We start from the raw sequence: 16,177 nt of genomic DNA on the forward strand, positions 1-16,177 counted from the left end.
TTGCATTTTTTTCTGAGAAAAAATATATTTGCTGTGCTTGTTTGTAGGGCAGCACATTTTGGCCAAAATTTTCGTAATATATACTAATATTTCTATAAAATAATAATAATAATAATAGCATTAATTACAACATTTTACTACTATTATTATTATTATTATTACTACTAACTAAAAATAAAATAAAAACGGAATAAATAACACTATTACTGATATTTTATATATTACTAAAATACTTTTTACATATAAATACTATACTATATATTATATAACTAAAAATAAAAAATCAAGTATTTAAGAAAAATAAGATAATTTTATTTTACATTACAACTATAAATTACAGAACTAATATTTATGGCTGCCTTTATTTCTTCACTTTCACATGTTAAACCATCAAACTTTTATTTTGATGAAAAACCACAATTTATTTATTTAATTAAAATGGCAGTCTTTGCGATATAAGCACCAAATATTACCAAAAAAAAGTATATTACATTATATTCAAATACTATACGTTATATTACTTCAAAAATAAAAATTGTATTTAAGAAAAATAACTAAAAAATAAACATTTAAGAAAAAGAAAAAAGAAAAATTGACAATTACAAAACGAATATTCAAACTGTCTTAATTTCTTAATTTTTCACACATTAAACCACCACACTTTTATTTTGTCGAAAAACTGCTATATATTTATTAATATTGCTATTTCTACTACACTAGATATTATACACAAATACTATACTATATATTACATTACCAAAATAAAAAAACAATAATATTTAAGAAAATGAATGTAATTTTATTTTATATTACAACTATAAAATTGCACGACTTTAAACCATTGCACGTTTATTTTGACGGAATACTGCAGTATATTTATATAATTAAATTGCAGTCTTTGCGATTTGATACTCGCTCAAAGCCATATCATAATTTCAGTTTTATTCTGATTAATCATCGTGCAATCAAGAGCAAAGAGAGCATCATGGGAGAGGAAAGGGAAAGACTTACCTTGAGCGCCCGCTGAAAGGTACTGATTGACAGGAGGGCAAGATCCTGCTGTTCCTCTGCATAGCGGACAAGGTACACATACACCAGCTTCTTCAACTAAAACACACACGTTTAAAATTAAAAAAACAACCCAGTTCTAGTTCATTATTCTGGGTAATTTGCTTCCGCTTACTTTACAGTTTCCTACAGAAACACATCAGGAAAGAAACACAGAAAATTTTAAGAAGCATCATCTCATCCCAGCTTTAACAAACCCATTTTCCATCTTAATAACTCGGAGTCTATCATGAAACAGTCTGATCAGCTTGTGCTCAAAGGTGAAGGGTCAAAGGTCAGCTCTCTGTATAATTGCACCCAGCTCTCGGGGTGACGAGAGGTCATTAGCGATCAGGGAGTCACGACAACGCATTCCATCATCATCACCACGGCGATTACCAGCCAAATGGAAAAACATCACTCACTTCATAAAGAGAGACATTACCCATCTGCCCCTCTGGTTAATCACATTTACATACAGCGGCCTGCTGATCAGGGATTGGAGCAGCCGTGCGCATGTTAATTAGACAGCGACTAAATGAACCGCTGGCATTTATGAAGCAGAATTATAGGAGAAACAGAAAAACAAACCTCATCGAGTGAGGGATTGTTTTTTCTCGTAAGATTGTTGTTACCGGGTCATTTATAATAGGGACGCAAGAAACCTGAAAACAAGCTATTGTGCAATTGTAATTTTAAAATGAAACCTCAAAAGGATCCACCGGAAAGTAAAAAAAAAAAAAAAGTAAAATAAAAAAAAATAAAAGCAATACATTAAAATAAAAGTAAATTAAAATAATGAGAAAAGTAAAATACAGTAAAAAAAAAATTTTTAATTATAAATAAATTAAAATAACATAAAAAGACATTATTGTATTATTGTGAGAAATAAAAAATAATATACATGTGATTTACATAAATTGCAATTAATGTATTGATAGATACCATACAAAAAAAAAAAAAAAAAAAAAAAAGACATCAACCTAACAAACTATATTTTATAAACATTTACAATGTTATTTAAATGTTTATATGTTACATTATTTATAGTTTAGGCGGGGTTATTGTAAACTAAAACTAACACATTTAAAAACAATTTAATAATAATAAAAACTTAAAATTAAATGTTAAATGAAATTAAATATTTTTAAAAACTTGCCAACATTTTCATTTAGTTTAACTTGATATACTAAAATAAACTGAAAAAAAAAAACAATCGATAAAAACAATATAGACTTTAAAAAAATAAATAAATAAACCACAAAAAACAATTGTGAGGGCCTGTGGCATCAAAGTTTTAAATGTTACGGCATAATTAAAAAAATAAATTTAAAAAATTTAAAAAAAAGGAAAATGATTTTTAAAAAGTAAACATAATATAAAGTAAATAATAAAAACAAATAATAAAATAATATCAAATTAATTTTTGATAAACTTAATAAACACATTTTACTGAAAATCATGCTGTTCAAAGAAATCTCAAGTTCATTCCTACAGGATGTTATGTAAAGTTTGTCCAAGTTAGCAACAGTAACCAAGGAGGGGAGGAGTTTAGTGAAGGGTCAAATACATGAGTGTTTGAGTGTGTATGAGTGTGTGCGTGTAACCCTGCAGTGAGTGGATCAATGGTCACACCTGTGGTCGTGTGTGTGTGTGTGTGTGTGTGTGTGTGTGTGTGTGTGTGCGTGGATCAATGCCAGCGTCCCCATGTCTCTGAGCTCCAAAGAGCGACAGCGTTCAGCACACAGCTGCCCAGCGCTGAGCATCAGATGTGGGGGGAGACAGAGAGAATGTGACTGGGCCCCTGGACCACCAATTACACACCGGCCCCTCAAAACAGCAGCAGTCTTCTTCAGCCAGGACGTTTTTTCCCAACTACCTCTCATGTCTTTCCATCATCCTGTCCAGACAATCTTCCTTCCATCTAAACATTTATTCTTCTTCATCAACAAGGGCTTCCCTGTGAGATGCACAATCAAAAATAACCCCCATCTACAGGGGTCCTCACAGCTGCCCGAACACTTGTGTTCAGCAGTCGATTTTCACTCTCAAGCCAAAGCAAAAAGAGCAGCGAGGAAAACTGGTGTGTTTTATATATTTTCTTACCTCAATGTTTTTGCTTGCAACGTTCTTCACCACCGCTGGGAAAAGTTCAGATGCATTCTTTCCCTTGGCAATCAACTAGACAGAGAGACATAAACATATGATGAGATAGAATGAAGCAACACACTGATGCTGAGTGATGAATGCAGTCATAAAATCAGAGACTGGATCTTCAGGGCTAGTTCAGCCAAAAATGAATATTCTGTCATCATTTACTCACCTAAAGTTGTTCCAAACTTTTGAGAGTTTCCTTCTTCAGATGAACATTAAAAAAGATATTTTGGAAGAATGTTGGTAACCAAACAGTTGCTGGTTCCCACTGACTTCCATAGTATGGAAAAAATACTATGGAAGTCAATGGGGACCAGTTTGCTTACCCACATTCTTCAGTTTTGGGTGAACTATCCCTTTAATACCTCTCTCTGTCAGTATGACTTACCCCCACAATCCTCTTCATGGCCTCCAGCTTCAGAGACTCTTTGTTGCTTTCCAGCATCTCCTTCAGATCGTCATTCCTGCAGAGAAAACAATGATTCAGCATTACAGTAATTCATGTTTAAACACAGTGAAAGAAGGATTTGATTCATTTACATTCATGTACCCTTATGAAAATGCACCATGCTAACCATATAGTTTTAGCTATAAAGTGAAAGTAGGGCTGTCAGTTCACTCCAAATCAGTGTCAGTGATTTACTATTAATTATTCATTATACTATTGATTTAAAGCGATTCATTTTTCAGCTTCCGTTCTTTTATTGTAAATGAAATAAAAATAATATATATCTGTATTATCCACATCTGATTGTTCAGTGCCGTTCACTCAAAACAGCAGAACCATGGGCGATTAATTAGTTGTTTTTTTTAATTGATTGATATCACTAATATTATATATATATATATATATATATATATATATATATATATATATATATATATATATATATATATATATATATATATATATACACATATATATACAAATATATATACATATATATACACACATATAGTCATGGCTAGGGATGCTTGATACTGAGCTCCTGTACTCGTACTCGTTAAAATGCCCCGATACCAAGCGCCGATACCTCACAGCATGTGATAAGTGCCATATTCAGACAAAGAAACAGGACAATATGCAGCAGAATGGAGTTATTAGAGATTAAGGATGTCTACGAAGCAGATGTATGCAATGAATAATGTTGAACATTAAGTATTAATGCCTTTATAGCTGATGTGCGCGAACTGAAAAGCAAAGCGCTGAGTGGATTGAGCGGGCGCCGGCGCAGATGCGCGAGCTTGTCGAGTGAATATACTTTTCTCACAGACATCACTGGAACGTTTGAAGTTCGGTCGGATATGTCAAAAACAAGTAAGCAAAACAATGCACAAGTTACTTAACGGTAGGGAGGGAGGGAGGGAGAGAGAGATAGAGCGCGCACTTCTGTGATCTTTATTGATGTTCGCTCACGTAGCATGCATCACTTGGATTAAAACTGAATCGTAAATATAAGACAATTTATAGGGGCATTCACTATAAAATAAATAATTTATTTTCAACCTTAAGCATACGCGACTTTCTGGCGAAAGTGAAACTAGCAGCCTGTGTGAAATGCGCGAGGCTGTCCCTCTCATTCTGCACCAGTACAAATACGTGCGCGCGTTGTGCATGTTTTGCTTGCTTCATGAGTGTTTCTGCATTAGAAAGAAAAGCAAAGAAAAACGCGACTTCTGTTTCTGAAAATATCACAGTTAGGAGATTTATAACTAGTGGTTCCCTGCATTATTACAGCAAAACGCGTGATTTTAGCAGCTTTAATGCAATTGAATTAAAGATGATGTACCATAGAGCAAAAAAAAAAAAAAAAAAGAACAGTGAAAGTAACAAAAACTTGTAAAATACATTTTAATGTGCATAATTAAATGTGAAAATAACTGAAGGATATACAGTCAAACCAAAAATTATTCAGAGACCAAATATAATTTTTGATATTTTTTACTAGTGGGTGCAGGACACTATAGTTAATTTATGTAAGTGAGGATAGCAAAATAAAAGTAAACTGTGACATATTATATCCAACAATTCTTCATACAGTGGACTACCAATAAAATGAATACAAATTTGGAACCAAAAATTATTCAGACTGAGTTCAGGTTTGCATGAACCTGGTTGACAGCATGCCCAGGAGACTACAGGCTGTCATTAAAGCTAAGGGTTACCTGACAAAGTATTGATAGTTGTGTAAATATTGTCATACTAACAGCTGTCTGAATAATTTTGGTTGATTGTAATCAATCACATACCTTACTATCAAAGTTATCTGATATTATCGAGCTGAATTTGTTCTGACACAGTTTAACTGAGTTCTTGTCATATTTTACTACCATAAACTATAGCGAATAAACTGTGATAATGTGAGAAATGTTGAAGGTGTCTGAATAAATTTTGGTTTGACTGTATCTATTTGATAAATTAAGTTAACCAACTAACATTATACATACTCTTTTGGTTTCTGTACCCAACATTTTAAAAATGGAAATATCGGTATCGGTACTCTGTATCAACAAGTATCAAAAATAAAAGTATCGGTATCGGGCGAGTTCTGGAAAAAGTGGTATCGGTGCATCCCTAGTCATGGCCAAATCGGCACCCTTGGTAAATATGATCAAAGGCGGCTGTGAAAATTCATCTGCATTGTTAATCCTTTTGATCTTTTATTTAAGAAATTCTAAAAAATCTAACCTTTCATTGGATAATAAGAATTCAAAATGGGGGAAATATCATTATGAAATAAATGTTATTCTCAAATACACGTTGGACACAATTATTGGCACCCCTGGAAATTCTTATGAGTAAAATATAAAGAAGTATATTCCCATTCATATTCACAATTTTGAGCACTCCAGGGTGATTATGAACATGAAATTATCCAGCCATGGCTTCCTGTTTCACAGAAATATAAATAGGAGAGAAAACAAAGCCCAAATTCTCTTAATCATCCATCACAATGAGAAAAACCAAAGAATATATTTCTGATGTGCAGCAAAAGATAATTGAGCTTCACAAATTAGTGAAGTGGCTTTAAGAAAAGAGCTAGAGCAGTAAAAATTCCCATTTCCACCATCAGGGCAATAATTAAGAATTTCCAATCAACATAAAATGTTACGAAACTGCCTGGAAGAGGACGTGTGTCTTTATCCTCCTAATGCTCGGTGAGAAGGAGAGTTTGAGTGGCCAACGACTCTTCAAGGACCACAGCAGGAGAATTGCAGAAAATAGTTGAGTTTCGGGGTCAGAAAACCTTTAAAAAAAAAATTGTCAAACAGCACCTACATCACCACATGTTGTTTGGGAGGGTTTCAAGTAGGAGTGTGCGATATGACGATTAAAATGTCTCCACGATCTGCTTTTGAAGAAATATCGTAGTATCGCGTTACAGCGCGCATTCTATCAGTTGCAGTTCTGGCTCCTCCGTCTCTATATAACGTTACTGTACAACGCCACATACGTTCGCATCAGTGTTAACTCAGCGGTAGAGTTTCTCACAGGACACTGCACTTATTCGCAATCACAAAAATACATTATTTGCATGTGGTTTAAAGCCTTGCCGGTTAAATGTTTCATTCGCGTGCGCTGGTCTGACGTGCGCTTTTTCTGAAAGAAAAGAAAAAGAAAGAAACTCATTCAGGTTTAAAACAACCTTTGAGTGAGTAAATGATGTTATAAAAAAACACTATGACCAAATTTTTATTTTTGGGTGAACTACAGTGGGGCAAAAAAGTATTTAGTCAGCCACCAATTGTGCAAGTTCTCCCACTTAAAAAAATGAGAGAGGCCTGTAATTTTCATCATAGGTATACCTCAACTATGAGAGACAAAATGACGGAAAAAAATCCAGAAAATCACATTGTAGCATTTTTAAAGAATTTATTTGCAAATTATGGTGGAAAATAAGTATTTGGTCAATAACAAAATTTCATCTCAATACTTTGTTATATACCCTTTGTTGGAAATGACAGAGGTCAAACGTTTTCTGTAAGTCTTCACAAGGTTTTCACACACTGTTGCTGGTATTTTGGCCCATTCCTCCATGCAGATCTCCTCTAGAGCAGTAATGTTTTGGGGCTGTCGCTGGGCAACACGGACTTTCAACTCCCTCCAAAGATTTTCGATGGGGTTGAGATCTGGAGACTGGCTAGGCCACTCCAGGATCTTGAAATGCTTCTTACGAAGCCACTCCTTCGTTGCCAGGCGGTGTGTTTGGGATCATTGTCATGCTGAAAGACCCAGCCACGTTTCATCTTCAATGCCCTTGCTGATGGAAGGAGGTTTTCACTCAAAATCTCACGATACATGGCCCCATTCATTCTTTCGTTTACACGGATCAGTCGTCCTGGTCCCTTTGCAGAAAAACAGCCCCAAAGCATGATGTTTCCACCCCCATGCTTCACAGTAGGTATGGTGTTCTTTGGATGCAACTCAGCATTCTTTCTCCTCCAAACACGAGAAGTTGAGTTTTTACCAAAAAGTTCTATTTTGGTTTCATCTGACATTCTCCCAATCCTCTTCTGGATCATCCAAATGCTCTCTAGCAAACTTCAGACGGGCCAGACATGTACTGGCTTAAGCAGGGGGACACGTCTGGCACTGCAGGATTTGAGTCCCTGGCGGTGCAGTGTGTTACTGATGGTAGCCTTTGTTACTTTGGTCCCAGCTCTCTGCAGGTCATTCACTAGGTCCCCGTGTGGTTCTGGGATTTTGCTCACAGTTCTTGTGATCATTTTGACCCCACGGGTGAGATCTTGTGGAGCCCCAGATCGAGGGAGATTATCAGTAGTCTTGTATGTCTTCCATTTTCTAATAATTGCTCCCACAGTTGATTTCTTCACACCAAGCTGCTTACCTATTGCAGATTCAGTCTTCCCAGCCTGGTGCAGGTCTACAATTTTGTTTCTGGTGTCCTTTGACAGCTCTTTGGTCTTGGCCATGCTGGAGTTTGGAGTTGGACTGTTTGAGGTTGTGGACAGGTGTCTTTTAAACTGATAACGAGTTCAAACAGATGCCATTAATACAGGTAACGAGTGGAGGACAGAGGAGCCTCTTAAAGAAGAAGTTACAGGTCTGTGAGAGCCAGAAATCAAATACTTATTTTACCGAGGAATTTACCAATTAATTCTTTAAAAATCCTACAATGTGATTTTCAGGATTTTTTTTTCCTCATTTTGTCTCTCATAGTTGAGGTATACCTATGATGAAAATTACAGGCCTCTCATCTTTTTAAGTGGGAGAACTTGCACAATTGGTGGCTGACTAAATACTTTTTTGCCCCACTGTATTCCTTTAACGTTAATAAAACAACAAAACGCAAAGTGAAAAATCACTCACTATTCTTGACTGAAGAACTTTAATACAGTTGCTTTAGGAATCAGTCTATATAGTGTTTTATTTTTATATTTGTTTATTCAAAGATTTTTATCTTCACCCACTTTGGCCTAAATATCTGCCATTCTTTTTTATTTTTATTTTTATTTTGCCCCCTTGAAAGGTTTTGTCTTTATAATATGGAAATTAGTTTCCTTATTGAGTTATTGTAATGCTCAGACAACTTGCAAAATAGTAAAACCAACATGACAAATAATTGTGATAAAATCGTGAATTGTGATATTTCTAAAAAAAAAAAAAAATCATGATTTTTTTTCTATATCGCCCACCCCTAGTTTCAAGAAAAATTATCCTAGCTCATCCAAAAACAAACTCCAGCATATTCAGTTATCAGACACGACTGGAACTTTAAATGGCACTGGCTTCTATGGTCAGATGAAACTAAAAAATGAGCTTTTTAGCAGCAAACACTCAAGATGGGTTTGGTGAACACAGGGATAAAAAGTACCCCATGTGTACAATGAAATATACTGCTGTATTTTTGATGTTGTGGGCCTATATTTCTGCTCGAGGTCCTGGACATCTTTTTTAGACACATGGCATCATGGATTCTATCAAATACCAACAGATAAAAAATCAATAAGTGACTGACTCTGTTAGAAATCTTATAATGGGCCATGTGTGGATCTTCCAACCGGACAATAATCCAAACACAAACCTCAAAAACAACACAAAAATGGGTCACTGAGCACAAAACCAAGCTTCTGCTGGCCATTCCAGTCCTCTGACCTGAACCCTATAGAAAATGAGTGAAGTGAACTGAAGAGAAGAAGCACCAACATGGAGCTGGGAATCTAAAGGGTCTGGAGTGATTCTGGATGAAGGAATGGTCTCTGATCTCTTGTCAGGTGTTCTCTAACCTCATCAGGTATTATAGGAGAAAATTTAGAGCAGTTAAACTGGCAAATGGAGGTTTCAAAAAGTATTGAATAAAAGGGTGCCGTTAATTGTGGCCAATGTGTATTAGAGAAAAACATGTATTTCATAATGATATTTCCCCCCATTTTAAATTCTTATTCTCCAATGAAAGGTTAGTTTTTAAATAAAAGATCAAAAGGATTAATAATGCAGATCAATTTTCACAGCCTTCTTTGATCATATTTACCAAGGGTGCCGATATTTTTGGCCATGACTGTATGTATGTGTGTATATGTATGTGTGTGTATATATATATATATATATATATATATATATATATATATATATATATTAGTGCTGTCAATCGATTAAAACAATTAACTGCACATTTTTCCTGAAATGAATCGTGATTCAGGAAAAGCCATCTCAATCCTAGCTAATGGAAGACAGTCAAAGCTATATTAGATTACTCTGAGCGAATGCTGGTCATTCCTCTATCCGCACAGTGCTGTCATTTACATATGTACCATGTGAGAGCCACATTCTTCAGACAATGTAAGATAGTTTGCAATCATGTCACAGAGATACAGATGAGCTATTATTTAAAGGAACTAGAATATAGAACTGGACTATAAGGATGCTCATCATACAATCATGTGAGTGTTTGAATAAATGAACCAATGAATAAGACGACAAACAGATAGACTGCCAGAAATATTTAGACTGTGAGAACAAAAGAGCTAATGAAGGAAAGCACTAAAAAAAACCCCACAAGATCTGTGCCTAATTTCAAAAGTGCTTTGTTTCAAAGTGGGTTTTCTTAGCTTTGAGCATTTCTCCTACCCTCTGCTTGGTTTCTCTTCATTACCGCTGCTGTGGTTGTTGGTCAGAGCCTGCTCCTCCGAGCTGAAGTCTGATTTTAGCGTGAGCTGAAGGTTCTCGGCCGAGACGAGAGCGTTTCGCATCACTCCGACGGCCTCCAAGCGCAAGCTGCCCAATCCTCCATTCATCTTACACGTTTACAGAATTACTAAAAATCACAAACCACAGCAGTAGAGAAGGTCAAGATGATCCATACAAAACCTTGGAAGAGCCATCCACCACAAGAAGTTCCTCAAGCCTTGCTTATCTTCATAAATCCATTCAGAAAACATTCAAACACGATTATAAGATTGTCCATTTCTCCAAACCAACCCAGAAGACCAGATTTAAGAAGCTGAAGAGAAAGAGAAAGTTTGACAGGGAGTGACAGTCAACGTCTACTGGTTTTCTGTAAAGAAGAACAGAGAAGGACAAGACAGCACTCTCCTCCAGCCTGACTCGATCATCTAGTTAATGGCCACGTGCAGCAGTCGCACAACCATCCAGTGTGACCATCACACACCAATTAGATCCATGAGAGACTCCTGAGAGACCAGCGAGGTTACTATGGTTCACTCTTATCATGGACTCAAGGCTGAATTCCCTTAATTTCCTTCAAAGTTCTCCTGAGATCTGGTCAGTTGTTCGAAGGAGCTTTTCACTTTTGGTTCTCCATTAGAGAACGATGAAGCCTCAGGTATCGATTGGGTTGAGAGAAAATCAACCTCAGAAGATCCAGAGCTTGCAAGCTGCGTCCCTTTGAGCGCCGCTTGTGACTTGTAGCCAATAAAGGAAGTGGGTGAAATGGAAAGGAAGTCCATTTAGGTCAAAACAGCACCATCTAAACCATCTAAAGAGCTGAGGCGACTCACATCCACTCCGGTCGTGGTAATTCTTCGTGGCTGTGGTCGCCTCCCTTTAGAGGAAGCGTAAAGGCTCTTATCTCCAGACCGAGGCTTTCATCACCTCTGCAGAACCGAGTTCTTCGCTTGTGTTCATCGTTCACGGCAGGTCTGCTTATCCTGATAATGTGAAACTTCCTCCTGCCAACCAAGGCAGCAAAACATAACAAGTCTGAAACTCAAATAGTGAGACGGAGGAAGGAACGGGAAGAATATTTTGCGAACATGGCCAGGCGAAATGTGTTTCAGACTTGTTGAAAACAGTGGAATGAATCAGTTGGATTGAACAAGAATCACTCAGCTGATCAAGCTGCAAAAAAGTTCATAAAATCCACCATAAAAGCAGTCCATACAACTCGTGCAAGTCTTTTCAAGGCATTTGATAGCTTTCAAAGAAAAACAGACTGAAATGAAGCCATAATTTGCTGATAAACCTCCCTTCTAGTAAGTTGTTGACTCAAGAACTGCTGTGAGCTGAATCACTGAATCACTGAAGTTTAACCTGAAAACAAATCATTATTTTATGTTCTTATCAACGAAACGGATTAATCGAGTTTACAATTTAGATTGAATTATTTGTTCATTAATTAAATAACAGGTTTTTGAATGAAAGTAGTCCAAGTCTTCTGAAATCATACGACAGCTTTCAAAGAGAAACTGACTGAAATTTAGGTCGTTATTTGCTCATAATCTTCCCCTCCAGTGAAGTCGTAACTTGAGAATCACTGCAAATGACTCAATGAGTTCAAAGAGTCGAACTACAGAACAGAAGCAGTGAATGAGGAGGCTCTTACCAATGAAAGGGGTTTGAGCTAGTTCACAAATTGGATTTCATGATTTGTTCACAAATTATATTCATATCATCACTGAAGAGCTTATTGAATGAAAGTAGCTCATATGACTCATGCGCTATATTTTGAAGTCATATAAAAGCTTTGTAAGATAAATAGATCAAAATTTAAGTTGTTATTTGCTGAAAAAAAGTCACCCTCCAGTGAGCTATTAACTTGAGCTGCAAATGACTCAAATGAATCAATGAGTTGAACTGCAGAACAGAAGTGAACAAATCATTGCTTTGAGCTGGTTCTTATGAATAAAAGGGAATAATCTTGATCTAGGCCTAGCTCACAAACTAGTTCCGAGCAATTATAAATAATGAATCAATATGATTTGTTTATGAATTAGTTCAGCTCACTGACTCGCTAAACAGATTCCTGAATTAACAGCTCACTGAGGAGGAAGATTTTCAGCAAACAATGGCTTAAATTTAGAGTGGTTAATCACACAATGCTATCATATGACTTGAAATACAGTGCAAGAGTTGTATGGACTATTTTCATGAAGCATTTTGAGCCAAGGCTACAATGATTCATATGAAAAAGATGCGTGTAAATAATATCTCCAATATCATTTTTAATCTAATAAATCCAGTGGATGGTTCCACAGAAGAAAGAAAGCCATACAGGTTTGGTGCAACATATAAACGCGAGTAAATTAAGATAATTAAACATTTTTGGTGAACTATCCCTGCAGTGTTGTTCTCCCTGTGTCTCATTCTTATGCTTCTCTCTCTGCACTCATGAGTTCAGTCTTCTGCTTGCAGTCATGTGAGAGCGCCAATTCAGTTAGGCCTAAATAACATTAACCATTCCTCCTCTATAGGCATCAACATACCAATAACACACACAAACCATCCCACCATCAGCTACAACAGAAAACCAGCATCTTGTAATCAGGAAGTATCCTCTTAACAAGAGAAAGGAATCCATAAAATCTAGTACCAGTGAATAAATAAATAACAACCAGCAGCGAATGCACAATTCTCTCACGTCCCATTAGATTAAACAATTACCAGGCTCATTAATGTAGGAAGCAGCAACAGACTTCCTGTCCAAGGATGGGAATTTGGCATTCAGTACTGTAATTGTAGGAACAGATCCCTTAAAACTAAATGGAGTTGATATCCCATAGGACGGGGACATGAGGGTTTGACATCAGCCATGTCTACGGCCTTCACAAAGAGTCTGGAGAAGACAAACACTGAGGCCGAATAGATAAACACTGGAGACAATACAGTATGTAGATCAGTCCTTGAGCTCCAGGCAGCACCTTATGAAATGCATTAGCACAAACAATAATGTCACGTGGAAGCTAGAGTGAGCCAGGCCTAGTTTATAATACTGATGTGATATCTGCATCAAAAGGATGAACAGCGCTCTTATATTACGGCATACTGACCCCTGGAGGAGGAGGAGGGCTGCAACAAACAACGACATGAGATTGCAAGACAACACATGATTTAAAATGCTGAATCACCAGAGATTTATGGGATTTTGTTTAGCAATATATATTTTTTTATTTGGTAGAAATTAAATATATTTCCCTTTAAAACTATTTTTCCATATATACAAAAACATTCTAAAGAAATAGGTACATATATACATTCCTTCTGTATAGAGAAAGAAAAATATTAAATATCAAATTAATTTTTATGCCCATTTAATAAATATCATTACCTGATATATCTCCAGTTTTGCTAGAAATATTTAATATTTAAATAAAATTGTGTGTGTGTGTGTGTATCTATTTATACCCTTATTTATCCTCTGATAAATGCAGATGTGCTATATATAAATAATATAACTCCATTAATTCATAAACATACTTTTGCTGGAAATATTTAACCTGTATATCAAATGTAATACCAGTGTGCATTTATACAGGCCTAAAACTTTTACTCCATAATAAACACTTTTGCTACAAAACAATGTGCAAAACAAAACTAAATTGTAGTTTATCACATTCTTATGCAAAACTATCACACAAGGCATGTTTGCAAAATCAACAAAACTCTTAAAATCTATTATGTCAGCCAAGTAGACAAAATCTTGGTGACAACTCTTGCATCAACAATGAAAAAGACAGAAAAGCAAATGAAGAGCTCAGATGCAAAAGCCTCTGTGTTCTTCTAAAATTTCACTTTGATGGCAATGAAAATAACCTATGTATTGCCTTTAAAGTGAAATTACCGAACCTACACATGGGAGTCTGATAAAAAATGCTAATTTTAGAAAATTTCAGATGGCACTTAACTCAAATATTTAAGTTTTCAAGACATGCAATTTTTTATTTGCAAAATTGTGAGTGATAACACAACGCTGACCTGAAATGTAAACTGACAAATCTGTGAATTGAGCCAAAACTCTCTTACACTGGCCTTTAAGCAATAACTCTGTGAGGCTGCTTAATCTGCTCTCCATGCAAATGTTACACAGACAGTTGATCTCGCAGGTGAAGCATAATAGTTCCAACCTATACAAAAAGGAGGCGTGTCACATCAACCTACTATAATATCACACAGGACACCCAAACCTGCACAAAAACATTCTTCTTCGTATGCTACGACTACACACCTCTCACACAGGAACCACTGTGGAATGTGAAAAGCGTATTAATAAAGGTCACGCGAGCGTGTGTTCCGGGGTTCTTACTTCTTGTAGTCGGCGCTGAAGAGGCTGAAGGCGGCCCCGCCGGCGCTGATGCTCGCGGGGATGCTGCTGTTCTCCTGCGCCGCGTCCACACCGGACTCCACCGAGCCCTGATCGTTATACGACACACTGTTGGCGGACATCCCGAGCATTTAACCCGATTCACACCGATCACTACAGCACCGCGACCTTATTTATCCTCCGATATACGCAGATTAGCTTTAACGACGCTGCGTTTCTAATTTTCACTGAATGAATCAAAAGATAAAACTTTTTTCACTCCTGAGGTGCAACTTTTTTCCTCTTCCACGCAGAGTCGGAAGTGAGCTGGAGTTAAGTCACATGACCGTCACATGACAGCAGCGTGACCAACACCGAACACACACACTCACACATCTCTCTTTTTTCTTATTCTGCTATTATATTTTCCTTATATGATATTTTGGTAACACTTTATTTTAAGGATCAATTCTCACTGTTTACTAGTTGCTTATTAGCATGCATATTATTAACATATTGGCTGTTTATTAGATTAAAATGCCTCATTCTGCATGACCACATTTTATCCCTTAATCCTACCCCACACCTAAACATAACAACTACCTTACTAACTATTAATAAGCAGCAAATTAGGAGTTAGTTCAGGGAAAACGCTTAGTTAATAGCGAATGTTATTGATTGATTTTCCACATGTAAATATACTCATGAATTGTTAATTATGTTACAGCCCACAAAATTAAAAAACTAAAAACTCATTTTTTTGTTTTATTTATTAAAGATCTTATTTAATCTCCAATCAAACAAACCTCAAACTATGTAAAATAAAGCCCAATTTTGTCAGAACTAGCAACCCAATTTGGAATATTTACCCAAATAACCATTTTATAAAAGCAATATTATATTTTATAATTTATATTACAAAATATAAAACAAATATTCATGTAGTATATTAATTTTATTACTATATTATTATTTAATAAATGTAAAGAATTACATAAAAACATTTAAACAATGTAATCGTTTTTGTAATACGCATATTTTACATTAACAAATTTATACATATAATTATATTAATGTGATTTAATGATTTTAAATAATCATATTAATGTATGTGTAATTTAATAATATTAATATAATTTTTCATCAATAGACTAAACACGCATTCTTCTTTCTCTCTTGTTATACAGTTTGGATATTTTTCGTATTTGTATTCATAAATTATAAATTCATTTATTTTTGTATTTTTATCTTATGTTATTATTGTCATCAATTATTCATTAGGCCCCAAACTTTACAACTATAAGAGAACTATTTATTTATTAATAAGCTTTTTTATGATCCTAATTAATAATTAAATATAGCCCCCAAACGTCCTCTCTCACTCTTTGTATTTTTATATTTTTCTTTATTAATTATTTAACGGAGCATTAAACTTTCTTTAATGGGGGATGTAATATTTACTCAGCCCCTTACAAAAA

At 35.5% G+C, this 16,177-nt stretch overlaps 1 protein-coding gene across 1 annotated transcript in view; it reads right to left on the reverse strand.

Annotated features, from left to right (window-relative positions):
- Positions 1–15,051, reverse strand: part of ap3b1a (adaptor related protein complex 3 subunit beta 1a) — a 66,116-nt gene extending 51,065 nt beyond the window's left edge. The window contains exons 1-4 of the mRNA XM_058758186.1: positions 14,703–15,051; positions 3,590–3,665; positions 3,154–3,228; positions 1,012–1,107 (exon numbers count right to left, since the gene is read on the reverse strand). Coding sequence (XP_058614169.1) covers positions 1,012–1,107; positions 3,154–3,228; positions 3,590–3,665; positions 14,703–14,851 — 396 coding nt within the window. The 5' untranslated portion in view covers positions 14,852–15,051. The remainder of the gene's footprint in view (positions 1–1,011; positions 1,108–3,153; positions 3,229–3,589; positions 3,666–14,702) is intronic.
- Between the last annotated feature and the right edge of the window lie 1,126 nt (positions 15,052–16,177).

This window comes from Onychostoma macrolepis, chromosome 21 (genome assembly GCF_012432095.1).
Source record: "Onychostoma macrolepis isolate SWU-2019 chromosome 21, ASM1243209v1, whole genome shotgun sequence".
NCBI lineage: Eukaryota > Metazoa > Chordata > Actinopteri > Cypriniformes > Cyprinidae > Onychostoma > Onychostoma macrolepis.